We start from the raw sequence: 25,839 nt of genomic DNA on the forward strand, positions 1-25,839 counted from the left end.
CTGCTTTCAAAGAAAGTTTATAGCCCAACAAAAGGATAATCAAAGTACTTTTTCCACATGATTTTTAAAATGAGGAACTTAAGGACAATTTAGCCCATATTTTTAAAAAATCCATTTTCAAATCCAACTTGTGTTTTTAAGACCATAAAAATCCAGAACGTTATGAATAGAATGCAGCTGAAAAGGGATAACTCTACATTTAAGTTCCAAGTTAGTATTAGTATAATTTATGATATGGTTGTAGCTATTGTAGTAAATTTGAACTTGAAGAATTATAAGCTCGGTTATCAAGAGGGAAGCCAATGTCCTGGACTTCAAGGTACTTATTAAGAACCTTCTGGCAAACAGTGCTCTGCGGACACTGCAAACCAGGAGCTACTAGAATGTACAGACACGTCCAAGTTCAGAGATGCAAAGGTCAGATGGACAAACAGCAAACAAGCAAAAATCATCACCTTCAAGCTAATGAATTTTGTCAGACAAGGAGAGAACACATCTTTGTAGGAACCACATGTTTGGACAGGGTGGGATTGTGGAGAAATTTCTGCCTGGAGGGGAGCAGGTGTTGGGAGCTAAAGGGTGATGGCAGAGAAACGCTGAGGCAGACCCAGCGCTGAGGAAATGCCTGGTGGTCAGGGGAGGTGGGTGAGACGAAGTTCCATCTTCAGGCCTGGCTAGGCTTGGTAGAGAGCGACAACGTGTGTAATTGAGAATTTGCATTCTCTGTTAGATTTATCACTCAGGTGAATGGGGCCACCACCCTAAAGGCTGTAATATATAAGTTTATGAGTATCTCCAAGTACCACTGCCAAATACCGAAAACAACCCTTTGAAGAATGAGATTTCATCAGGGATTGTAAGCATTTTCCCAGGCATTAGAAACAAATTAGGCAAACCCGCTTCAGTGAATTGACCATGGTCACATTTTAGTCTCTCCAAGCGCCACACACACGGTTCTTTGAACACCCAGAGCCCTGCAGCATGGCTCAGGAGCTCTGCTCTGCTCTCGGAGCTCCTGGTGTCACTGCACCAGTGGGATTACCAGGCTGTGACAAAGCCAGATGATAAGGCAAGGGGACCACACAGAGGACTGAGCTGTAGAGAATCTTTGAGACCCAGGATCCTTCTTCCATGTAAAATCTGACCCATTTAAAAGGAAACTCCTGTGCTATCCCTGTTCAGCCCCATTCACAGGTCAAGGTAGGGGCTGGGCCCTTGTTGGGATCACAGGGCTCCCTTGGACAGAGAATCTTGGTGGACTCTCCCAGGCTTGTCAGGAACCTTCTCTCCGGGCTGAGACAGGGAGCTAGTGACCCGGAGCTGATGGAACCAGTAGCTGTAGCCACAGCCTCTACCTTGGTCTGATGTTGAAGCTTATTCACCAATGTGCTAGTATTAAGAAGTGTGGCCTTAAGGAGGTGATTAAGTTACAAGGAAGGGGTCCTCACAAATTGGATTAGTGACCTTACAGGAGTGGTTTGCCCTTTCTATCCTTCTCACATGTGAGGACACAACAAGAGGTGCCATCTATAAAGAAGACAGTGGCCTTCAGCAGACACCAGATCTGCCTGCACCTTGACCTCGGACGTCCCGGTCTCTAGAACTGTAAAAACTAAATTCTCTTTTTTTTTTTTTTTTTTCAAATTATGCACTTTCAGTCCTCCTACAGGAAAGGAGCTTGGTAATCCACAGGAGAAAAAGAGGTTGAAGGAACTGCAGCACAATTGAATAGGAAGGCATAGAATGGCAGCATGCACAAACCATGGGGGTGGGGTGGGGCGGTGCATGGAGTTCACTGGAAGCAAGAGGCCAGCGTCAGGGGAAAGGAGCTTGGCCCTTTCATGGCCAGCTTCCTGAAGAGCAGCCAAACTTTCCCTTGGATGTGAAGTCAGAACACTTTACCGTGGTTTATTTGGTTTACCAAATAATGGCCATTTGGGAGGAGCACTTGGTCATTATCATTACCCCAGATGTTTGTTTTCAGACATCCCCATATCATAGCCATGCTTCTTGCCCCCTCCTGTGATAGCTGGGATCAGGGATAAACCTTGACAACCAGTGGTTTAAACAACAGACAGTTTTCATCTCCATCAGTCAACAGTGCATGCAAAGGCAATTCAGGGCCAACATGCCAGTTCTACAGTGCCTGGGAACAAGCACCTCCTCCCTCCCTTTAAAGGGACAGCCAGCAATCCAAAACTCCAAAAAGCACTTATGAAAAGCTGCTCAAAAGAGCTCTTCCAAGTCATTTTGAATTAATAAAGTCTAAGCCTCCTAGCACCCTAGCCCAGGTGAAAGAACACGGCTGCAATAGGTAGAGCGCATGCAATAGACCAGAGTGAAACAAGAAGCTCCACTTTTTGGCCTCTGGGGTGGGGAATGAAACTCCTCCCTGTTTTGGTGGTTTGCTCAAAGCTCTCTCTGGCATGTCTGATCATGCCTGCTTGCCTGACTGAACTGTGGCAGGATGGTGATTATTCAACAGGGCTAAATGAGCCCAGCACAAGTCACCTTGACTGGTTTAATGTGCTTAGATTTATTAGGAGTTTCATTATTATCATAACGAAAAAAGCAAGCGGGCCAAAACTTCCAGGTCAATTATCAGCATGAATCTAGAAATGAGAAGAGATGTGTTTGGACACTTTGACTTTAACCATCAAATCCAAAGTCCCCTCCCTTCAGTGATCCAGGCATTGGAGCCAGGCAGACCACCTTCACCCAGGCCAGGGTCTCAGCTCATTCTGCTCTCCTCAGCCCATGCTCCTGGACCTGAAAACAAAGCTTTTGTGTTTATTTATTCTAAAAAGCCAGACTTATCTTTGGACTTCACCCCTGACTTATTCCTATGCTGCAATTCCTTACAGATGTTTGACGCCGCACCCTGTGTTGGAAGACCTCTTACTAGTCTCTGGTTTGGATCTGCCCTTGTTTTTTTTTCCTCCGTCTTTGTGGCTTACTGTTGTATTGCTGACAACACTAGAAAATCTTGTTTTACTCTCTTAACCAATATATCTTTTCACAGAAATGTAGTTACAAAACACCAAGGAAAGTCCTGAAGGAGTTTTTTTTTTTTTTTTTTTTAAGCTGAAAAGGCAATTTCCAAGGATAGCCCTGCCTTTATTTAAGCTTTTACAAAAGTCTTTCCTGCTTATGAAATATGCTGCTTTTAGTAAACTGGAAGATATGGAGGCGAATCAAGAAGAAAATAAACCTTGCCCAGAATTCTACCACTCAGAGAAACCAGGGGCACCAGTTTCAGAACCTTCTCCATTTCTCTGAGAAAGCCTGGACGCAGGTGCAGGCCTCAGCAGTGATGTGTCCGGCTCAAAGAAGCTTCACCTGAGCCGCAGGTGCAAAGACCCACTCTCCTCTTTTGAGTCCCAGGAGTATCCTTTAAATCACGCTGGGAACACTTGTAGTAAGGCACATGTTTACTCAGCTGTCTGTTCCCCCTTCCAGAATGAGAGGAGCTTCCCGAGGCAGTGACTGTGCCTCATCCACCTTCGAAAACCAGGGCTCAGCACCAGGTAGGTGTTCAATCCCATGATGCTGACAACTTCCAGGTTCCCAGTGCTTACAGGCCCCAGCAAGCCACGATGCCAGTAATGCTTCAGGTCAGCAGGACAGGCAGTGAAGTGGGCTGTTTTTACTGCCAGAAAGTTTAGGGGATTCAGGCAAGGAAACATTCTGGGCAAGAATGTTGTGACCAGGGAGCTAGAGCCTCTGTCTAAAAAGCACCGTCTTACGGGTTGTTTTTCCCATTGGAGACAAGTACTGGAAAATCTGTTAATCCAGACAGCCAGCCACACAACTTTTGGTCTCATCCTTCTTGTGGTCAGCTACCAGAATGAGAAGAAAAACGAGAAGCCTCATCAGAGAGCCCCAAATAAGAGCTTCCATGGCCCCAAGCTCAACACCTACAATAGCAAAGCCAAGAACATGGGTCATTACACCTGTGGTAATGAGTGGAATTGAGTTTTTCAAATAAGTTTCCTTGTTTTTCAAATAAGACTGGGGCCAGGTCAGTAGTTGAACAAGCAGCAGCTCTGGGAGGATCCTTCAAAAACCCAGGCATGGCCTTCTGTCAGCAGCCACCACAAGCCTCAGAAATCCTGTGTCTCAACTCTGTGTTGGTATGTGACCTCCTGACACTCTTCCCAAGTCTCCAGTGAAGCCAGAAATGCAAGCATCAGTGTTTCACTTTAATTTTTATTTATTTTTTTTGAGACAGAGTCTCGCTCGGTTGCCTAGGCTGGAGTGCAGTGGTGTGATCTCAGCTCACTGCACCCTCTGCCCCCAGGCTCAAGCGATTCTCCTGCCTCAGCCTCCTAAGTAGCTGGGATTACAGGCGCCCACCACCATGCCCAACTAATTTTTTTGTATTTTTAGTAGAGAGGGGGTTTTGCCATGTTGGCCAGGCTGATCTTGAACTCCTGACCTCAAGCGATCGGCCTGCCTCGGCCTCCCAAAGTGCTGGGATTACAGGTATGAGCCACCGCACCCAGCCTAAATTTATTTAAATAAGGATTTTTCCTGATCAAATTATCCTGGAGTCCCTTTGACAAACTACAGTCTTAATCTCTCTCTGAGCTATTGGCCCTATTTCTACCTGTTGTGATCCTATTCTTTCTTGTAAATGAAAGCTTCAAAAAAAATGTTAACCGTAATTCAACTAGACATATATCAGTATGTTTAGAAAAGATAAAGACTTCTAAAAATGTAATGTCTACTGGAGGATTAGAAAAACATTTTATTATAGAAAATTCTAAATTGTAAACAAGCAGGATAGTAGGGCCGGGCACAGTGGCTCATGCCTGTAATCCCAGCACTTTGGGAGGCTGAGGTGGGTAGATCCCGTGAGCCCAGGAGTTGGAGACCAGCCTGGGTAACATGGGGAAACCCTGTCTCTACAAAAAATACAAAAATTAGCCGGGAATGGTGGTACCTGCCTGAAGTTTCAGCTACTTAGAAGACTGAGGTGGGAGGGTCGCTTGAACCTGGAGGTCAAGGCTGCAGTGAGCCGAGATTGTGCCACTGCACTCCAGCCTGGGTGGCAAAGTGAGACCCTGTCTCGAAAAAATAAAAAGTAGTATAGTAGAATGAACCACATGTCAGATTTCAAGCACCAATCCATGGATAATCACAATTATCTACAACGTCACTCTCTCCGCTTCCACTTTAAAATAACTTCCAGGTTATTTTAAACCAAAGTAAAGACTATGATATTATTTTTACTTGAGACAGGATCTCACTCTGTTGCCCAGGCTGGAGTGCAGTGGTGTGATCATGACTCATTGCAGTCTTGACCCACTGGGCTCAAGCAATCCTCCCACCTCAGCTTCCCGAGTAGCTGGGACCACGGGCATGTACCGCCACTCCTGGCTAATTTTTACATTTTTTGTAGAGATGGGATCTTACTATGTTGCCCAGGTGGGTCCCAAACCTCCTGAGGTCAAGTGATCCTCCTGCCTTGGTCTCCCAAAGTGCTGGGATTACAGGCATGGGTCGCTGCGCTCAGCCTTCATTTTATCCTCAAATGTTTCAGTATATATCATTAAAAGATAACGTCTCTTTATATAAAATTAACCACAAAACCATTATCACACCTACAGAAATAAACAATAAATTCTTCAGACCAAATATTTAGTCATGCTCACATTTCCCTTGTATCATAACTTCCACTAAATGGTTGGTTGGTTTGAATAGGGAGATGTAGGCCCACTGTGCATTGACATTAGTTATAAGAGTTAGAGATGGGCTAAGATCAAGCTTATAGGATACTTGGATAAATCGTAACTAGGAGGCCATATGTTGATATCATTCCAGCCAATAGTCAACTACTCAAATCTCAGAAATACTGAAAAACACATACAGATGTTGCGGCTTTTTTCCTGAAGTACAAGACAACTGTTAAAATCCTTCTCTATGCCAGTACTGAAGTATTTTGAGAACACACACGCACGTTCAGTAGTCTGGTACCAGAATTAGTTTCCACTCTGGGTTCGATTCTGCACACACATCACCCTCTGGTTGCTTTCCTAACTTGGTTCTGATTACTGGCCTAACTCAAGTATAAAGAAATGAGGGAACACTGTTACTCATCTTGGCAAGTGTGAGGTTCAGTGACTGCAATACGCAGACATCACAAGTTCAAATGACTCACACTTTCTTTTATTTTCCTTAGAATCAGAAAAACTTTTAGGCTAAGTACCTCATTTTACTACAGCCTCTAAAAACGAAAGACCACAAGAAAAGAACCTTCCAGACGATGAATACTGAGGAGGAAGAAGAAAAAGCAGCTGGTGTTACCATAAGAGATTATATCCCCAGAGGCTGTAAAAGAAGACAACAAACAAAAAACGAAATAAAAGGAAGAAATTTGAGTGTGAACAGTCCCTACAGTCCCTGCTTGATGACCCTCTCAAGGACTTACCGATAAGATAGTAAGTGTCAAAGTGCTTGATACAAGTGTAGCTCAAGGCCAGGCACGGTGGCTCACACCTCTAATCCCAGCACTTGGGGAGGCCAAGGTGGGTGGATCGCTTGAAGTCAGGAGTTCAAGACTAGCCTGGCCAACGTGGTGAAACCTTGTCTCTACTAAAAATACAAACATTAGCCAGGGGTGGTGGCCAACGCCTGTAATCCCAGATACTCTGGAGCCTGAGGCAGGAGAATCACTTGGACTCAGGAGGCAGAAGTTGCAGTGAGCTGAGATCGCACCACTGCACTCCAGCCTGGGTGACAGAGCGAGACTCTGTCTAAACAAAACAAAACAAAACAAAAGAACCACACAAATGTAGCTCAATGAGGATAATTTATGGTCCCAGTCATGAGCTCTCCACCAGGGGTCTGAGGGACTGAAGACAGACCCGGGCAATAACACAGAAAGTCACTCTCAGCACAGTGACTACACGTGCCCTAGAGCTGTGGTTCCCTGACCTTCACCTAGGGTGCCTGCCAAGCACGTTGTGGCCAACCTGGCTTAGTCCAGGCGTGGCAGGTCCCCATGCGATGACAAGCAAGGAGCTTCCTGTTGGGTTCCCAGGGCAACCTCAGGGCCCAGCTAGCTAGGAAGAGTGTGGCCAGCAGCCACTGCCCCGCTCAGGTTGGGACCCAGCCAGTGAGCTGAATGTTCAGGAAGACCTTCTGAAAACCAGTCAGCGCCTAGAGCTTTTTTTTAAAAAAAAAAACCAATGGCCTTGAAACCTACCTGAGGAGGGGCTGCAAAATGGACACTGTGGACTCATCTGCTTAGCAACTTTACCACATCCTGAGTTGGCATGTTTGACATACTTAACTGCCCTCCACCGCCTGGCCTTTATCCAGGGAAATTAGGAACAGATAGAATCAGAAACCACAGAGACACAGGCAAGAATAGACGCAACAAGAAATCTGCTTTGGATTATCAGACTGGAGCTAGGATTTCCAGCTCGGTAGGTCAGACGCCTGAGCACATCAAACCCCTGCTTTTTCCTGAGCGCAGCAGTTTTGTCTTCTGTGTGGAGTAAGAGTTTGAGAGGCGTCCCAATTCCATGTTCATGTGAGAGCAGAACGTCTCTAATGCAAAGACCCAGAGCTTTTCCTGACTAAAGTAGTGTTAGCCTCAGAGGCCCAGGGACATGATTCTTGGAGGAAGCTATGGGGCTCGAGGAGGCCTTTCTTCCATTCTTAGCTTTCATGGATTGCGAGGATTTCCTCTGTCAGCGGAACTTGGTCTAGGAGTTCTTACCATGGGAGGACTTCGGGAGGACTTAGCATGGGATGACTCCTAGTCTAGGAGTTCTTAGCATGGGAGGACTTCTTAGCATGGGAAAACCTCCCATGCTAACAACTCCTAGCCTAGGTCCCAGTGACGGAGGAGATGCTCCGACAGCTGACAGAGGAGCCCTTCTGCCGAAAGGAAGCCAAGGTGCTGCCGAGAAGAGCAAGGGCCCTGCCTGAGGCCTTGCGGAAGCAAACACCACTCCCCACTGCCTGAGAACTGGAGCAAAGAGAGCATCTCGCGATGACTCCAGGACTACAGAGAATGGAGACCAACTTGCACTCCCTAAGGAAGTCCCAAAGAAACTTCCCTTCCAGGACCCTCTGCTCAGGGAAATGGGTGAGGCTTCCAACCTGGGTGAGGTGGGTTGGGGGACAGAGCTCTGAACCCTTGGCTCCATTGCAACAAGAGAAATTCTTCTCTGAGGTGCTCCATATACTGGGTTCATTTCTAACATGTTATGGTTACAATAGATCTGGGTCCCCTTGATTAGGGGAGCTGTCCGGAGGCAACCTGTTCTTGGTACCTTCTTCCTGACATATCAAGACTCGCTGAGACTAGGGAGTCTTCCCTTTGGGACCAAGGAAAATTCCATTCTCTTGATCATGATTCTGACCGCAGGGGAGCCCCGCCCGGCCTTCCTCCTGGCTGTCTGGAACAGCGGACAGTGATGCTGAGGCGAGATGGGGCAGTCCTGCCTCTGCGCCTCCAGTCACTCACCTGAGGGACACAGACAAGATCCGTTCTATCTCGATTTTCCGCTTCAGGACTTCTTTCACCAGGCCCTTGTCTGGGCCCTGTTTGACCTTTTCTCGTCCGATTAAGTACAAGCACTTTGGGGTAAGAAGCAGGTCTCGCTTTACACCCTGTAAGGAGAGGAGCTTTAAGAAGCTGGACAGGCCAGGCACGGTGGCTCACACCTGTAATCCCAGCACTTTGGGAGGCCGAGGCGGGTGGATCACCTGAGATCAGGAGTTTTGAGACTAGCCTGACCAACATGGTGAAACCCCGTCTCTACTGAAAATACAAAAATTAGCTGGGTGTGGGGGTGGGTGCCTATAATCCCAGCTACTTGGGAGACTGAGGCAGGAGAATCATTTTAACCTGGGAGGTGGAGGTTGCAGTGAGCCGAGGTTGCGCCATTGCACTCCAGCCTGGGTGACGGAGCAAGACTCCGTCTCAAAAAAAGGTGGACAGACACGGTCAATGTGATGACAACCATTCACACGGTGGACCGCTGTTACCAGGACAGTGGGAAGCGGCCTTGGACAGTCAATCTTCACTACTGTTGGGACCGCTGTTCCTTTCATCACATGACTGGGCCCATGACGGGAAAAGATGGCATTATTTGTGATTATTAAGATGACATGTAAAAAATGACTTCACCCTTTTTGACTTAAAAACTGGCAAACTCACATGGAGTCACCTGATGCATCAGGACAGCAGGTGTAAAGGGGAAGTCACCAATAGCTGTGGCGAGCTAACCAAGGATGCACTACAGCGTGTTTCTAAACAGGCGGCGGTGTCTGCATGTGTTTTCTTGGGAGTTCATAAAATTTTTTTTTAAAATACTGATATATTGTCATTTGAATGATAATTCTCAATAATCTAATATAAATCTACTCGGGAATTTGTGGGTAACCACTTTATAACGAGTACTGCTGCAAGAGCTAAGGACCCGAGTGAACCCAGAGCTGCCGTCACAGCAGCTGGGGCCATGCACAGGTTGCAAGAAATGGTTTGGTTTTAGGAAAATAACATCGTGCTTCTGTTGTTTACTTCATTACATTTTTTTTTTTTGACCTCCCCATCCCTGCCAAAAAACCAAAAGCTCTTAATGGGTCCATGAGCTTCTGAAACTTCAAATTTGTCTATTAGGACCAAGACTTTATCAAAAGGTATCTAAGGGAGGAGGTGAAAAATCAGCTGTTCCTCCTGTGGCTAGAGATGCCTTACTTATCAGCCACTTTGGGAAAATGGGTGAGGATACTCTGCAATATTACTTGATATTCTCAATCCTTTGATTCAACGATTTCACTCCTATCAGTTTCTTCTAAAAATATTTGGGGAGAGATAGATACACAAAGATGTGTGAAAAGATGCTCATTGAAGTTATGATAGTAAAAAAGAAAAACTCACTAAAAATAGATTCATGAGAAATTGGTTAAAAATAATAAGGCATCTGTAAAATGGAATACTATGAAGCCATGTAAAATAACTTATATTGTTCCCTGTATTACTATTGAAAATTCTCCCTGGCATTATTTAAACAAACAAACAAATAAAAAACTACCTCAGGACATAAAACAGCATGCAATATGTATCTCAGTTTTGTAAAACTAAACACACAAATGTATGTTTTCATAAAAACATTCTGAAAGATATAGATATACACAGAATGTTAACAGTGATTGTTTCTGGGCATAGGTACTGATTTTTCTTTCGGTTTATATTTTTTCTAAATTTTTCTACAATGACCATGTTCTGCTTTGGTAACAACAAAAGCAAAATAACAAGTTATTTTTTTAAAAAAGTAAGGAATCTGGTGATCTCAGAGGCGGACAGTCAGCACGTACCTTGAACCTCCTGTCGTACTTGGTGACTGTGTCTGCAAAATCAATCTTCTCCCTCTTGCCCACGAACTGCTGGAGTTCTGGGTGCTCTTCCATCCCAATGTAATCCCCTATAAAGTTCCTGTTAATACTGTTTCTCCTTCTCTCCTTCTTGTTCAGTAAGATGTCTGAGGCTACAATTCCCAAGAGGGTTAAGATGGAAGAAGGATAAGTCAGTCAGAAAAAGGAGGAAAATACTGTGAAAATATACAAATAAACTCTAAATGATGCAATATTTGTAGCATGACATTATATGCAAAATAAAATGGAACTTAGAACTTCACTTAAGCTCAAATTTACTCTTCAGATTTGTTAAAATGAATGAAACAAAATTGCTAAAATACCTTCTTCTCTCATTTGAACATATTTCTTCCGGGCCACAAATTTCCTCCATGATTTCTGTATCACTCGAGCATATCCATCATACTTTCTCTCTCTCATCTCTTCTAAAAGAAATAGCTGTGAATGGAGAGAAGACAAATGTGAGCCAAGCCCCAAGCCCCAATCCCTGAACACTACTTTTCTTGTCATTCCAGGGACACTCAGTTTAGACAATGACATGCACAGGAAGCAACTTCTCTGATTCATGAACAAATACGTGAAATGCTTACTGTGGCATGTTTTTTATCTCCCACTATAAAATGACCTATACCTTTTTTCTTTTAATGGAAAACAATGGGAAATAGAATTTGAGTGTATTCAGTTGGACCTTGCCCTGCCTTGCTACAGTCTCTGTGAGAATCAAATGAGCGATTCAGCGCTTCTCCACTTATCCCCCACCTTCATCCAAAGATATTATTAGGAAGCCAGATCAAGTGAGTAGGTGGAGCTGTTGCTGTTGTTTGGTGCGGCATTTCGGCATGCAGCCTCTAAACAGAATTTTCCAGTTTCTGCAGGAGCAGGGCTTGTGCTGCTGTGGAAGGAGGGCTGCTCTACTTTCAGTTCCAAGAAAATACAGACTTCCTGTCTCAGGATTCACCACGGAGCAGCCGAGCGAGGATAATAACCACAGTGATTGGAGCTGGACTTGAGGTGTGCTAGTTAGGACTTGGATTTGCCCAGGAGGGCTGGAGCTGTTTAGGGGCCACATCAGCCTCTGCCAGGTCTTGAGAGTTGGGCCATTTTACCAATGAATGCTGAGGCTGCACCTCAGCCAGGCTTTGGAATAATAAAGGCGACAACAAACAGCTGTAGTGAGCCAAGTGCCCACTGTGGGGCAGAAGTTACCCAGATGATTTCCACGCAGTTTCATTCAACATCACAGCTACATGAGCCACATACTCTGTCATCTCCGTTTTACAGATGAGAAAACTGGAACTAAGACTGGGTGGGGCTAGAAAGTGAACCTAGGTCTTTCAGGCTCTGCCAGGCTCCTCATTTAGACATGCAAAGCTTTCTCTGTAAACCTGCATTTGATCCACTTGTAAAATGGTAGGAAACCTTTTCATCTACCTTGAGAGTGGCTTCCATGACTCTCTAGGAAAAAAAGAAAATCAACCAATAAGAATCCAAAGTAAAGATGATGAATAGTCATTGCAAAAATGTTCCAGAAGTAAACAAGCCAATGTGGTTTGAAGGCAGCTGGGCTTGATTTGTTGTCTCTGTTTAGCCGGGTATATGCTTGGGAGCCAGACCTATCCTCTCCTGCCACTCAACTTCTCTCCTTCTCATAGCTCCATCTGTGCAGAAACAACAACCCAAACTCCAGACACCAGGGGAGGGGCCACGTAATTCCCCCGGCTTCAGTGCCGTATACAATGGACATAAGGACAGATTTCTAAACCCCAAGTGGAATGCACAGATTAGCAACTGGACAGAAAGTTTAAAATCTGAGCCCTGCAGTTAGTTGCCTGTTGTAAGAATATCCATTGATATTTCTTATCTTGTGTATTGGGTTTCTGAGTAAGTCTCTTTTCCTTCTTCTTTCCCAGAACTATTTTGGGCGTATCACAGAAAATACACTTGTGACTCAGAAAGGATGAAGAGGCAAACGATTCCCAACTTCCTAGAGACTATCTCAAAGATTCGCTGGATTTTAGATTTCTTTTTAAAAGTCCAGGGGGTTAGAAATTAGGGAGGTTCAAGAAAAAAAACCTTGATAACATAGGTGAGGAGAGAATAAAAACCAAACAAAACCAAACAATAACAACAACAGAAAAACACACAAAACAACCCTGAATGAAAAAGCCAAAAGACATGGATACATGTAACACAAAACAAAAACAAACCCCATGGTGTCTGATGTGGGTTTTGTTTTGTTTTTTTTTTTTTTGAGACAGAGTCTCGCTCTGTTGCCCAGGCTGGAGTCCAGTGGCGCAATCTCGGCTCACTGCAAGCTCCGCCTCCCGGGTTCAAGCCCCATTCTCCTGTCTCAGCCTCCCGAGTAGCTGGGACTACAGGCACCCGCCACCACACCCGGCTAATTTTTTTTGTATTTTCAGTAAAGACAGGGTTTCACCGTGTTAGCCAGGATGGTCTTGATCTCCTGACCTCTTGATTCACCCGCCTCAGCCTCCCAAAGTGCTGGGATTACAGGCGTGAGCCACCGCGCCCAGCCATGATGGGGGTTGTTAAAGCAAATAGGTAATTTTGTATATTCAGCACATTTACTATTAAGGTAAAACCACATGGTAGTTTTTCTTTTTTTCTTTTTCCTTTTCCTGTTTTTTTTTTTTTTTTTTAAGAGAAAAGGTCTTTCTTGATCTGTTGCCCAGGCTGGACTGCAGTGGTACAATCATAGCACACTGTAACCTTGAACTCCTGGGCTCAAGTGATCCTCTGACCTCAGCCTCCTGAGTAGCTAGGACAACAGGCGCGTACCACCACACCCAGCTAATTTTAAATTTTTTTGTAGAGATGAGGTCTAACTGACTTGCCCAGTCTTGAACTCCTGGCCTCAAGTCATCTTCCCAACTCAGCCTCCCAACGTGTTGAGATTACAGGCATGAGCCACTGTGCCCAGCCAGATTTTAAAAACCAACTTTTGTGAAAGTATTTGCATGTCAGGGCTAGATGGGGATGTATGCGTTTGGGGCAGGGGAGAGAGCAGAGGTGATGGTGTGCGTGTGTGAGTGCACATGTCAAAGATGGGGGAAAGGAGAGTCAAGTAATGGTAATAACACAATTGAGTGTAAGGCAAGGAAAAGGACAGCCAAAAATAAATCTTGATTTTGAATATAACCCCCTCCAACGCAACTGAATCAGAAAAAATAGTATTACAAATATTGAGGCTGTTTTAATTATATATGAAAATCTCACAAGTTGAAAAGTAAAAGCGGGTATGAAACAAGGAGTTCTCAATTGTACCGATAAATCACTCCATCCCATTTTAGAAAGAACAGGAACTGTTCTGTGGGTTGCTTAATGGCAAATGACACAACATTTTCACTTTATATTTGGAAATGAAAATTCTTGTGAAGCTACAAATAACTCAAAGTAGAAAAATGCTACCACAAACGTTTCATAAATGGCTTCCATCTCTGCGTGCCACTTATTTATTTAATAATCTCGATGTCTCACAAAGCCATTCAGTTATAGCCATTATCATTCCTGCGTCTCGGGCTGATCCTACGAGGCAGGCGTAACAGTGGCTATGGGCTCACCCTAGAGAAGAAAACTAACGGCAAGACTGGGATGTGCCTGACATCAAATGCTTCCCTTTTACTGTGAGTCCCCATACGATTTCCCCTTGGTCTCATGACTGATTTCTGCCAAGTTCATCACTGACTCTCGAAACGGGGTCTTGTGATGGTTAAGGGAGCCTCGAGAAACGATGATGCTGAACCTTGGTTCCAGCAGTTTCTCCAGCTTCAAAAGGAATGAATGTCTTTATTCTACAGCCCTGGAGCAAACTGGGCAGAAGAACTGAACAGAACTTCCTGTGGGCATGCATGGGGCTCACTGAGCACATTCTCATCAGGAAAGCAAGAAGTGTCTGTAAACGCAGCTGTAGCGGTCTGTCTGTGAACTGTGAATGTGTATTATGAATGCCTTACTGGTACGTACTGTGTTCTCTAAACCAGAAATTTCTCCTCCCACCTATTTTCCCCCTCACAGTCCTTTCTAGGCTCCCGCAAGGCCTTCTAGGTACAATCCTGGGAATTCCCACCCGGCACTCTGCGGCACCTTCCAGGAGGAATCCTGAGCCTATGTGTAACTGACTTGGTGTCAACTAATCATGGGTGGGACAGTGGAGTCCCTCTTTAGCTTAGATACTCTTAGAGACTAAGTAACTATTGAGCATTTTCTGTGTGAGACTTTGGGTATATAGAGACATATGGAACAAAGAGTCCCTGCCCTCAAGGAGTGTAGCAGCTAGGGAGCAGCGAGACAGTCAGCGAGGAAGGAGCCACTCTCTGACGCCCCTTTTTCTACCTGCTCAGTGCTCTGCAGGAAATGAACGGGGCGGTGATGGGCTACGGAGAGCACGTGTTTAGGGAAGGACCCACTTAGACCGGGAAGGGAGGGAAGGCTTCTTTGAGGAGACAGCATTGATGGCGTGAAGTGAAGAATGAGAAAAAGAAGCCAGGCAAGGGGTGGAGCAGGGCTGGCGGGGGCCCTGCAAGAGGGAAGAGAGTGGAGAGCCAGCCAAGCACTCACAGACTCGGGGGCTTTGATGAACACTTTACTCCTCCCCAGCTGGAACTGGTCGCTGTCCATGTTGACCGACTGCAGCAGGTGCAGGACGCCTTGCTTCTCATCTCCCTGCCAAGAGGGCCAGGTGGCTTTGGTCAGAATGGCATACCTGTGGGGACGTTGGGGAGAAGAGAATCAGACTTGGGTGGGACCACACTGGCTTTCTACCTGAGCAAGGCGGCAAGAGCTCCGCTCTGAAGGTGCCCAGTGCTGCAAAGTTACTGATCATCTATTTACCAGCTGTTCGAAGGCTCAGGCATGGACCGCCATGACTGCAAAAATCCCCAGTCTGGGATGCCTGTTCCAGAGCTGCCTCCCGCTGCTTCCCTTTCCCAGCATTCCCTTGTCAACACCCTGGTGAAAACCTGCGGACTCTCTACCACTGTCTAAAAATAGCATTGTGGAAGGTCACCAGGGGTGCTCTCTAGGCAAAATCAAATGGTCTTGTCTCAATAATAATCTCCCTATTTCTTCAGGGCATTTAACGACGCAAAGAGTTTTACAAAGCTCCTGCTAAGCAGCTATTATAACAATGGTATATCAACTTTCACCTTTGAAATTCTATGCATCTGGGTCATGAGGCCCTTGGGAGCTGGTCCTTGGCTGTTCTTCAACCTTGCCTCTTCACTCTCACTTTGGCTTGCTGCATTTCTTCAAGAATGGCCTCTTCTTCATTCCCACCATGCCCTTTCCTTCCTCAGAGCCTCTGCCCTTGCTCTTCCCTCTACTGGTGTGCTGCTCCCCAAACTCATCACTCGGCTGGCTCCCCCTTGGGTGTCTCACCTTCAGTGATACTCCCAGATAGGCCTTCTTGGACAAAAAATCAAAAACTGCTCCCTTGTTAGTTTCTCTCATAGCAAGTAATATTTTTCCTTCAGAGCATGTACTCTGATTTGTAGTTATATTCATGTTGGGGTTTATTTGGTTAATTTATGCCTCCCGCATGAAGGTGAGCGCTCCAGGAGACTGGATGCCACATCTGTGTGGCTCCTCCTGTACATCCAGAGCCTTAAACCATGCCTGGCACACAGCAGTCATAATGAACACTCCTGGCTAATGCAGATGGGTGCTCTCTCTGCATGAGGTGCTGTGACCGAAGCTTTTGATGTACGATCTCCTCATTCCTATAGCAACCTGATCAGGTTGGTTTTCCATTTTGCAGAGTAAGAGACAGAGGCAAATTATGACTTGCCCAAGGCTACTTAGCTAGTAAGTGTCAGAGATGGGATTTGAATCCCTGTCTGTCTCTTTCATTATGACACTGCAAAAAAGCCATGGACTGGTTCACATTTAAATTTTTTTTTTTTAAGATTATCCAGTCTACTATACATGCCTATTTTGTCAGAGGCTGATATAATCAAGGAGAGACAAGCACATTACAGTTTGTCAAACATGGACAGAATCATCATGGGCATGCGTGGGTGTGAAGTTGGAGGGCGTGGCCCACGTGCGAGCACATCCAGGGCCCAGGCACTAGGTCCCCAGGCCTTGAGCGAAGCCAGGGCCCTCCTTTATTCCCAGAAACTACTATCAGGATTAGACTGATTTATGACAGCCAAGGGAGAAGGGAACCTTGAGTGGCCCTGCCTTTAGGATCCAGGGCTCCCACAGGGCCAGCTGGTTGGGACTAAGGTGATTTTAGGAGCCTTCTCTGCTCCTCTCAAATGTCTGCATCTTGCCTGATAATATCATAAACTTTCTGGAGAGGTAAATCCTCCTATTCCCTAATTAGAGATAAAAAGCTTAAAAATGAAAATGCCGAGTGGAAGTCACACATTAGCATGAATAACTTTCATATATGGTATAATGACATTAATCAAAACAAATTAAGCTACACATAAATGACTAATAGCAGAACCTTTCTAGATGTGATTGGGGGAGTTAGTGAAAATGAGTAGGTGCTGGGAATCTAATTGGGTGAGGCAGAAAGTTCAAGGAGGATAGAAGTGAGAAGGAAAAGACTACAGACTTTCAAGGTGACAAGTTTCTAAGAGTACAGTTTTGCTTGGCTTGATCTAACCTAAAATTATAAACTGAAGTATATTTATTGTGCAACTGGAAATGGATCTTTATGGCAATTCACATTTTTTCCTACAAAATTAATGCTGCGTTTTTTGTTTTGTTTTGTTTTTACCGTAATGAACCTTGCAGAGACTTTCTCTCCCTTATCCTGACAAGGCCTCCACTGGTGAGGGTCTTGGCAATACATGGGAATTGCCTGGGGCTTCCTTTGCTTCCATGAAGCCTGATACATCCTGACCCCATCCTTTGGTATCGCACTGGAGACCAGGGCATGAACCAACTATACATGTCGTCCTACCAAGGACACATGCCACTGTCTTTCTCTAGGATAATACTCGTGGGAGCAGGTTGCACAGGGCAATGGTGCCCCTGCCTAATTGGTACCTGTGATAATTTTGGACAGATGGCAATAATAGCTTACATTCCTTTCATCACACATTTTCAGTTTAAGACTCAAATATGCTAATATTTCTTCTCAAGGCCTTTGTGCCGGCTCCTCTTTCTGCCTGGAATCTCTTCCCGGCTCTTGTTATCTCTTGGATCACTGATCCCAGGTTTCCTTCTCAGAGGAAATGCAGCTCGGACCCCAGGGACTCCCAGCTGCTGGCACTTGAGATTAAGGCTGTTTCTGACCTCCAAGGACACTCTCTACCACTCTGTGCTTTCCTGGGCTTCCTATTCTTTCTCCTCTCTTGCCCATGACGTGGAATGCCTTTGCTGACGAGGCATGCCTTTATCATCCCCACATTCTGAGAGGCTAGGTCAAAGTCAGAGGAAGCATGCTTGTGAGGAAGCGTAAATCATGCTACAAGATAAACTTTGCAAATCTGTTATGTTTCTACCACATTCTTCCTCCTACGCATCAGAATCCATATTTGGGCTTATTGCTGCCAACCACAGAAAGAAACACACATTGCCTAGCTCAGACAGGTGTTTTCTGGAAAACTCATTTTCTAAGACGCAACATGGCTGCTATTTCTAACAGTTTTTTTTTTTTTTTTTAACACTTTATAAAGGCATAAAAGTTATAGTGGGGAGACGGTGTAAACGGGTGCCTCCTGCTACTGTTTCAAGTAGCACAGGACTTACTCTAAGAGCATGGGGCCCACCCATGGGGGAATTAAGGCATCTTTTGATTTTTGCTCTCCAATATTCAGTCAAGAGGGATGGTTTTGATAAATATAAAGGATTTTCCAGAGAGGAAAATAACACACACTAAACACATAGAGTATTTCCTAAACCAACACTACGCTCTGGGTAGTCTCTGAGCCATGGCTCTGTTTAGGCCTGTGAACTTCCTTTCTAGGGAGGGTGTATAATACATGCATATGTGGATAGTTGTGCTGGGTATTAACATATCCTTTCTCTTCAGGCTTTTACTTTCTGTTTCTCATTTGGCAGCCTTTCTGTGGACACCTAGAAAGCAATTTTATGAACAAAGCCTTTCCTCTCACCTTTGGAAAAAATAAAGTTATATGAGATGGTTCAACTACCTGTAGACCATCACAGGATGAGAGAGTCGGCGGTGGACTCTGGATGAATTCTGCATGACCAAGATCCCAGACTCAAGAGTCTTATGGAAAATGGTGTTCTTTCCAGAGAAATACCCCTGCCCATTCATATATTAGGACTTCAAGCCACTTTTGAGTGGACTGCTTCAATAACAGTTTTGAAATATAGTGTGGGGGACTGAAAATGTCCTTTTTATGGAAAAATTATTTCCTTCCAAACTTTATCCTCCCAGTAATTTTTTTTTTGAGACGGAGTTTCACTCTTGTCACCCAGGCTGGAGTGGAATGGTGTAGCCTCGGTTCACTGCGCCTCCTGGATCCAAGAGATTCTGCTGCCTCAGCCTTCTGAGTAGCTGGGACTACAGGCACCCGGCACCGTGCCTGGCTAATTTTTGTATTTTTAGTAGAGGCGGGGTTTCACCATGTTGGTCAGGCTGGTCTTGAACTCCTGACCTGAGGTGATCTGCCCACTGCGGCCTCCCAAAGGACTGGGATTACAGGCGTGAGGCACCTTGCCCGGCCCCAGTATTCTCAAACCAAGAAAAGTATGACAACAATAAAAGAGGCTACTTTTTGACAATAGACACAAGGCTATGTGTCTCTTCTGAAAGGAAAAGCTTACGGCAGGGGAGCTAAGAAGGGAGACATCCAAGGATACAAGCATTTCAGTGAAAGTTCCTCAACATAAAATGCATAAGAAATTTCACAAAATGCCTACTCAGAATGAGGCACAGCGTAAAGTACCATGCATGGAACCATGAAGCTAGCATGGCACTCGGGACAGATCCAGAAAATCAACAGAGTCAGTTCACAGCTCATGCACGTAGCACAGGATCCCTTAGACCAGCCAACCTTTTGTGGCACCAGGATTCATGGAAGATAATTTTTCTATGGACGGGGTTGTGGGGGTGGTTTTGGGATGACACTGTTCCACCTCAGGTCATCAGGCATTAAGATTCTCAAAAGGAGCGCACAACCCAGATCCCTCGCATGTGCAGTTTACAATAGGGTTTGTGCTCCTGTGAGAATCTAATGCCGCCACTGATCTGACAGGAGGTGGGGCTCAGGCGGTAATGCTCGCTGGCCTGCTGCTCACCTCCTGCTGTATGGGCCAGTTCCTAACAGGCCACAGACCAGTACTGGTCCCCGGCCGGGAGTTGGGGTGTCCGGCCTTAGATGGTAAAAAGTGTGCACAGACTTCCTGGTCTCCTGAGATGGCAGCACTCCCAGCATTACTTATAGAAGTCAGTTTGGTTGGTTGGTTGGTTGGTTTTTAAAACAAGGTCGAAGGAAGGAGGTCTTTCAGAACTGGTTTCTCAAAAAAAAAAAAAAGAATAGATTAAAAAAGGTCTGATCAGGTTTCTCTTTTCTTGTTTTCTTGAGACACGGTTTTGCTCTGTCACCCAGGCTAACTCACTGTAGCCTTGACGTCCTGGGCTCAAGTAATCCTCCTGCCTTAGCCTCCCAATGTTCTGGAATTACAGGCATGAGCCACTGCACCTGGACTGATGAGTTGTTTTATTTTTGTGGATACACAGTGGGTATATATATTTATGGGTTGCATGAGTTTTTTTTTTTTCTTTTTTACTTATTGCATGAGATATTTTGATACAGGTATGCAATGTGTAATAATCACATCATGGAAAATGGCGTGCCCATCTCCTCAAACATTTCTTCTTTGTATTACATGAAATTCAGTTGTACTCTTTCAGTTGTTTTAAAATGTACAATTAAATTATTTTTGACTATAGTCACCCACTTGTGCTAGCAAACACTAGGTCTTATTCATTCTTTCTATTTTTTTGTATGCATTAACCATCTCCACTTCCCTTCCCCTCCCCCCACTACCCTTCCCAGCCTCTGGTAACCATCATTTTATTCTTTATCTTGATGAGCTCAATTACTTTAATTTTTAGCTCCCACATATAAGTGAGAACATGTGATGTGTGTCTTTTTGTGCCTGGCTTGTTTCACTTAACATAATGATCTCCAGTTCCATCGTGTTGTTGCAAATGGCAGGATCTCATTTTTTTTTTGAGATGGAATCTCGCTCTGTCACCCAGGTTTGAGGGCAGTGGCGTAATCTCAGCTCACTGCAAACTCCTCCTTGGGTTCCAGCAATCCTTCCACCTCAGCCTCTTGAGTAGCTGGAATTACAGGTGTGCACCACCACATCTGGCTAATTTTTGTATTTTTAGTAGAGGAGGTTTCACCATGTTGGCCAGGCTGGTCTCAAACTCCCAACCTCAAGTGATCCACACACCTTGGCCTCCCAAAGTGCTGGGATTACAGGCGGGAGCCACCACACCTGGCCTGGATCTCATTATTTTTTATTCCTGAATAGTACTCCACTGTCTATGTGTATCACATTTTCTTTTCTTCTTCTTCTTCTTTTTTATTTTTTTGAGACCGGGTCTTGCTCCATCACCCAGGCTGTATGTAGTACAGTGGCACAATCTTGGCTCATTGCAGCCTTTGCTTCCCGGGTTCAGGAAATTTTCCCACCTCAGCCTCCCAGGTAGCTGGCATTACATGCATGGGCCACCACACTAGGCTAATTTTTGTATTTTTAGTAGAGACAGGGTTTCACCATGTTGGCCAGGCTGATCTCAAACTCCTGATCTCAAGTGGTCTGCCCACCATGACCTCCCAAAGTGCTGAGATCACAGGCGTGAGCCACCGCATCCAGCTTGTATCACATTTTCTTTATCCTTTTGTCTGTTGATGGATGCAGATTGCTTCCAAATCCTGAATAGTGCTGCCATAAACATAGGAGTGAAGGTACCTCTTTCACATCCTGATTTCCTTTCTTTTGGCTCTGTACCTAGGAGTGGGATTGCTGGATCATATGGTAGCTCTATTTTTAGTTTTTGGAGGAACTTCTAAACTGTTCCCCATAGTAGTTATACTAATTTACATTCCCACCAACAGCGTAGGATGGTTCCCCTTCTCCACATTCTCGCCAGCATTTGTTATTGCCTGTCTTTTGGGTAAAAGCCACTTTAATTGGGGTGAGACATCTCATTGTAGTTTTACTTTGCCATTTCTCTGATGACCAGTGATATTGAACACTGTTTCATATGTCTGTTTGCCATCAGCATGTCTTTTTTTGAGAAATATCTATTGAGATCGTTTGCTCATTTTTTCTATTGGATTATTAGATTTTTTTTCCCACAAAGTTGTTTGAGCTCCTTCTATATTCTGGTTATTAATCCCTTGTCAGATGGATGGTTTGCAAATATTTTCTCCCATTTCGTGGGTTGTCTCTTCATTTTGTTGATTGTTTCCTTTGCTGTGTGGAATTTTTTTTTGAGATGGAGTCTTGCTCTGTCGCCCAGGCTGGAGTGCAACAGCGCCATCCCAGCTCGCTGCAACCTCCGCCCCCCTGGTTCGAGTGATTCTCATGCCTCAGCCTCCCAAGTAGATGGGATTACAGATGCGTGCCACTGCACCTGGCTAATTTTTGTATTTTTAGTAGAGACAAGTTTCACCAGTTGGCCAGGCTGGTCTCAAACTCCTGACCTCAGGTGATATGCCCACCTTAGCCTCCCAAAGTGCTGGGATTATAGGCGTGAGCCACTGAGCCCGGTCCCTCTTAATTATAAAAGGGTATTCTGGGGCTGGGCATGGTAGCTCACGCCTGTAATCCCAGCACTTTGGGAGGCTAAGGCAGGAGGACTGCTTGAGTCCAAGAGTTCAAGATCAGCCTGGGCAACCAAGGGAGACTTTATCTCTAAGAAAAAAAAAGAAAAAATTAAAAAAAATGATGATCTAAGCCAAACTTCCTCAACTGACTGCGCCCTGTAGGGGGAACATCAGTCAATGTCTGGATACACTATTGGATGCCACAACTCAGAGGAAAGTACACTACTGGCATCTAGTGGGTGGAGGCCAAGAAGGCTGCTAAACATCCCACGATAGACAGGAAAGACTCGGCAGCAAAGAATCTTCCAGCCTAAAATGTCAGTGTCTCAGGCTGAGAAACTCTCTTCTAAGCTAGTGTTACCGATCTGTTTAAGGAAGTCTCATAACTAACATCTCAGTTGTTTGTCAGCAAATGGATGGTGCTATGGTGATGCAAAAGCTTACAAATATATTTTCTCAACTTCCTAAATATTTCTTTCACGTAGTCCTGCTTACACTATAGGTGTACTGCCGTCTTCAATTCAGAGAACAAAGAGGATGAACCTTGTTCCTAGTCTAACTCACCTCCAAAATTATTAGGAAACTCAAATGTGGGGGACTGAGTTTCTGAGGCTTTATTATACGAAATGATTAGCCCTTTTTTATAACCTCTATATGGTGAGTCAACTGTCCTAATCTCATAGCACAAGAAACAACAGCCCTAAATAAGAACTGTCTTATGAGAAATACTAGATTCCAAAGACAGTAATTAACCTCTTCTTCAGTCTACTAGTTCTTTGTTATATACAATCTGAATTAAAACAGACAAACAAAAAAAAACCCATTATATCCAGCTCCTGCATAATATATCAGGAAGATGTAACTGTTTCTGACTCAAATGCTCAATTTGGCCCGGTGTGGTCACTCATGATGATGATCCCTACACTTTGGGAGGTTGAGGTGGGAGGATCACTTGAGAGCAGCCGGGACAACATAGTGAGACCCTGTCTTTATGAAAAGTAAAAAGTCATCTGGGCATAGTGACGCATGCCTGCAGTACTAACTACATGGAGACTGAGGTGGTAGAAAATGGCTTGAGTCCAGGAGTTCAAGGATGCAGTGAGTTATGGTTGCACCACTGCACTCCTGAGTAATGGAGCAAGACCTTTTCTCTAAATAAATAAATAAAACACTAAATTTGGCTTGCTTCTTTTTTGTTTCCCTATTCCTTTTTTTTTTTTTTTTTTTTTTTTTTTTTTGAGACGGAGTCTCGCTGTGTCGCCCAGGCTGGAGTGCAGTGGCCGGATCTCAGCTCACTGCAAGCTCCGCCTCCCGGGTTTTTACGCCATTCTCCTGCCTCAGCCTCCCGAGTAGCCGGGACTACAGGCGCCCGCCACCTCGCCCGGCTAGTTTTTTGTATTTTTTAGTAGAGACGGGGTTTCACCGTGTTAGCCAGGATAGTCTCGAACTCCTGACCTTGTGATCCGCCCGTCTCGGCCTCCCAAAGTGCTGGGATTACAGGCTTGAGCCACCGCGCCCGGCCTGTTTCCCTATTCCTTAAAGGAAATTAAATAGATGTTGAAATATGGTGGAACGCCACAGAATCATTAGAGAAGTTAGAGTGATGTCACATTTTAGGGGTACTACATTTTATCCTTTTACAAACAACACAAAATAAGAACAATTTAAGTACGGGTCCTGCCAAATACATGTTAAGGGATATATAAAAACAAGTTTAAATTTATACATGGATTGTACAAGATTTTTGAGGTTAAATATTTTAAGCTTATTGTCTTAAGTGGGTTAAATATTTTCCTGAAATTGTCTTCATACTGTTAATTTGTTCAGTCAAGTTAAACCTCCACCCTTCCTGTAGCATAATTATCAAGAATTCCTGAACTTACGTGTTACACTAAACAGACAGCCTAATGAATAGTTATGGCTATTGATTTATTCTACAAGAAATAACAGTAAAAGAATTGTTACTACAATGCAATAATAAAAAGACAAAACACCCAATTAAAAAATTGCAAAGGGCCTAACAGACATTTCTCCAAAGAGGAAATACAAATAGCTAATAGGCACAGGAAAAAATCCTCAATATAATTTGCAATCTGGGAAATGCAAATCAAAACCACCATGAAATACCACTCCACACTCACTAGGATGGTTAGAAAATAACTTATGTTGGCAAGGATTTAGATAAATTGGAAGCCTCAAATACTGCTAGTGGTATAAAATGTAAAATGGTGCAGTCACTTCAGAAAACAATCAGGCAGTTCCTCTCAAAGGTTAAATGCAGAATTACCATATGACCAAGCAATTGCACTTTTTGTTGTGTTGTGTTTTGTTTTGTTTTGTTTTGAGACGGAGTCTCGCTCTGTCGCCCAGGCTGGAGTGCAGTGGCCGGATCTCAGCTCACTGCAAGCTCCGCCTCCCGGGTTTACGCCCTTCTCCTGTCTCAGCCTCCTGAGTAGCTGGGACTACAGGCGCCCGCCACCTCGCCCGGCTAGTTTTTTGTGTTTTTTTAGTAGAGACGGGGTTTCACTGTGTTAGCCAGGATGGTCTCGATCTCCTGACCTCGTGATCTGCCCGTCTCGGCCTCCCAAAGTGCTGGGATTACAGGCTTGAGCCACCGTGCGCGGCCTAGAGACGGGATTTCACCATGTTAGCCAGGATGATCTCGATCTCCTGACCTCGTGGTCCGTCCGCCTGGGCCTCCCAAAGTGCTGGGATTACAGGTGTGAGCCACCTTGCCCGGCCGCAACTGCACTTTTAAGCATACACCCAAAATAAATGAAATATGACCGCATAGAAACTTGTACACAGATTTTCATAGCAGCATTATTCATAATGGCCAAGAAGTGGAAACAATTGACGTTTATCAACTGATGAATGAATAAGTAAACTGCGCTATATCCATACAATGGATTACTATTCTGCAATTAACAGGAAGGAGGTGTTTAAGTGCAACATCATGGATGAATCTTATGTTCAGCGAGAGAAGCCAGTCACAGAGGACACATACATGATTCCATTGCTATGAAAAGCCCAGCATAAGCAAATCTGTAGACAGAAGGTAGGTAAGTGACTGGCTGGGCCCGTGGCAAGGGGAAAATTGGGGGTTGACAACAAAGGGAAGCATGACTTCTTTTCAGGGTAAGAAAATGTCCTAAAGTTAACTGTGGTGATAGTTGCACAACTCTGTGAATATGTTAAAAGCCACTGACTCATACACTTGAAGGGGGTGAATTGTATAGATTTGAATTATAGCTCAATAAACCTGTTTTAAAAAAGGCCAGAGTCACTAGTTCATTACCTCTGTAGGAATTTTTGGAAAATGCGCCGATAGGCATAGCCAGCTCTTCTCACTCGAATGTTCTCTTTCAGACCCAGATATTCGACTTGATGCTTTACCCTGTGCAAAGGAGAAAATGGGGCCTGGACGTTACTGGATAATCCTTTCACCCGTGTTCTCACCAGCCAAACCCCCAGTTCCAAGCTGTAGGGAAACATATTCAAAAGACTACAATTTATAGCATTCAAACACTGAGCTGACCTCTCAGATGACATAATGCTAATTTTAAAATATTGAAATACAGCAATTAGGCCAGGCACGGTGGCTCACACCTGTAATCCCAGCACTTTGGGAGGCTGAGGAAGGTGTATCACC

General features: G+C 44.7%; 1 protein-coding gene across 1 annotated transcript in view; it reads right to left on the reverse strand.

Moving 5' to 3' along the window:
- Nucleotides 1-25,839, reverse strand: part of MYO1E (myosin IE) — a 240,056-nt gene that overhangs the window by 27,471 nt on the left and 186,746 nt on the right. Inside the window, exons 18-22 of the mRNA XM_045395539.2 lie at nucleotides 25,486-25,584; nucleotides 14,974-15,118; nucleotides 10,719-10,833; nucleotides 10,339-10,508; nucleotides 8,483-8,628 (exon numbers count right to left, since the gene is read on the reverse strand). Of these exons, the coding sequence (XP_045251474.2) occupies nucleotides 8,483-8,628; nucleotides 10,339-10,508; nucleotides 10,719-10,833; nucleotides 14,974-15,118; nucleotides 25,486-25,584 (675 nt within the window). The remainder of the gene's footprint in view (nucleotides 1-8,482; nucleotides 8,629-10,338; nucleotides 10,509-10,718; nucleotides 10,834-14,973; nucleotides 15,119-25,485; nucleotides 25,585-25,839) is intronic.

The sequence above is a fragment of the Macaca fascicularis genome, chromosome 7 (genome assembly GCF_037993035.2).
Source record: "Macaca fascicularis isolate 582-1 chromosome 7, T2T-MFA8v1.1".
Classification (NCBI taxonomy): Eukaryota; Metazoa; Chordata; class Mammalia; order Primates; family Cercopithecidae; genus Macaca; species Macaca fascicularis.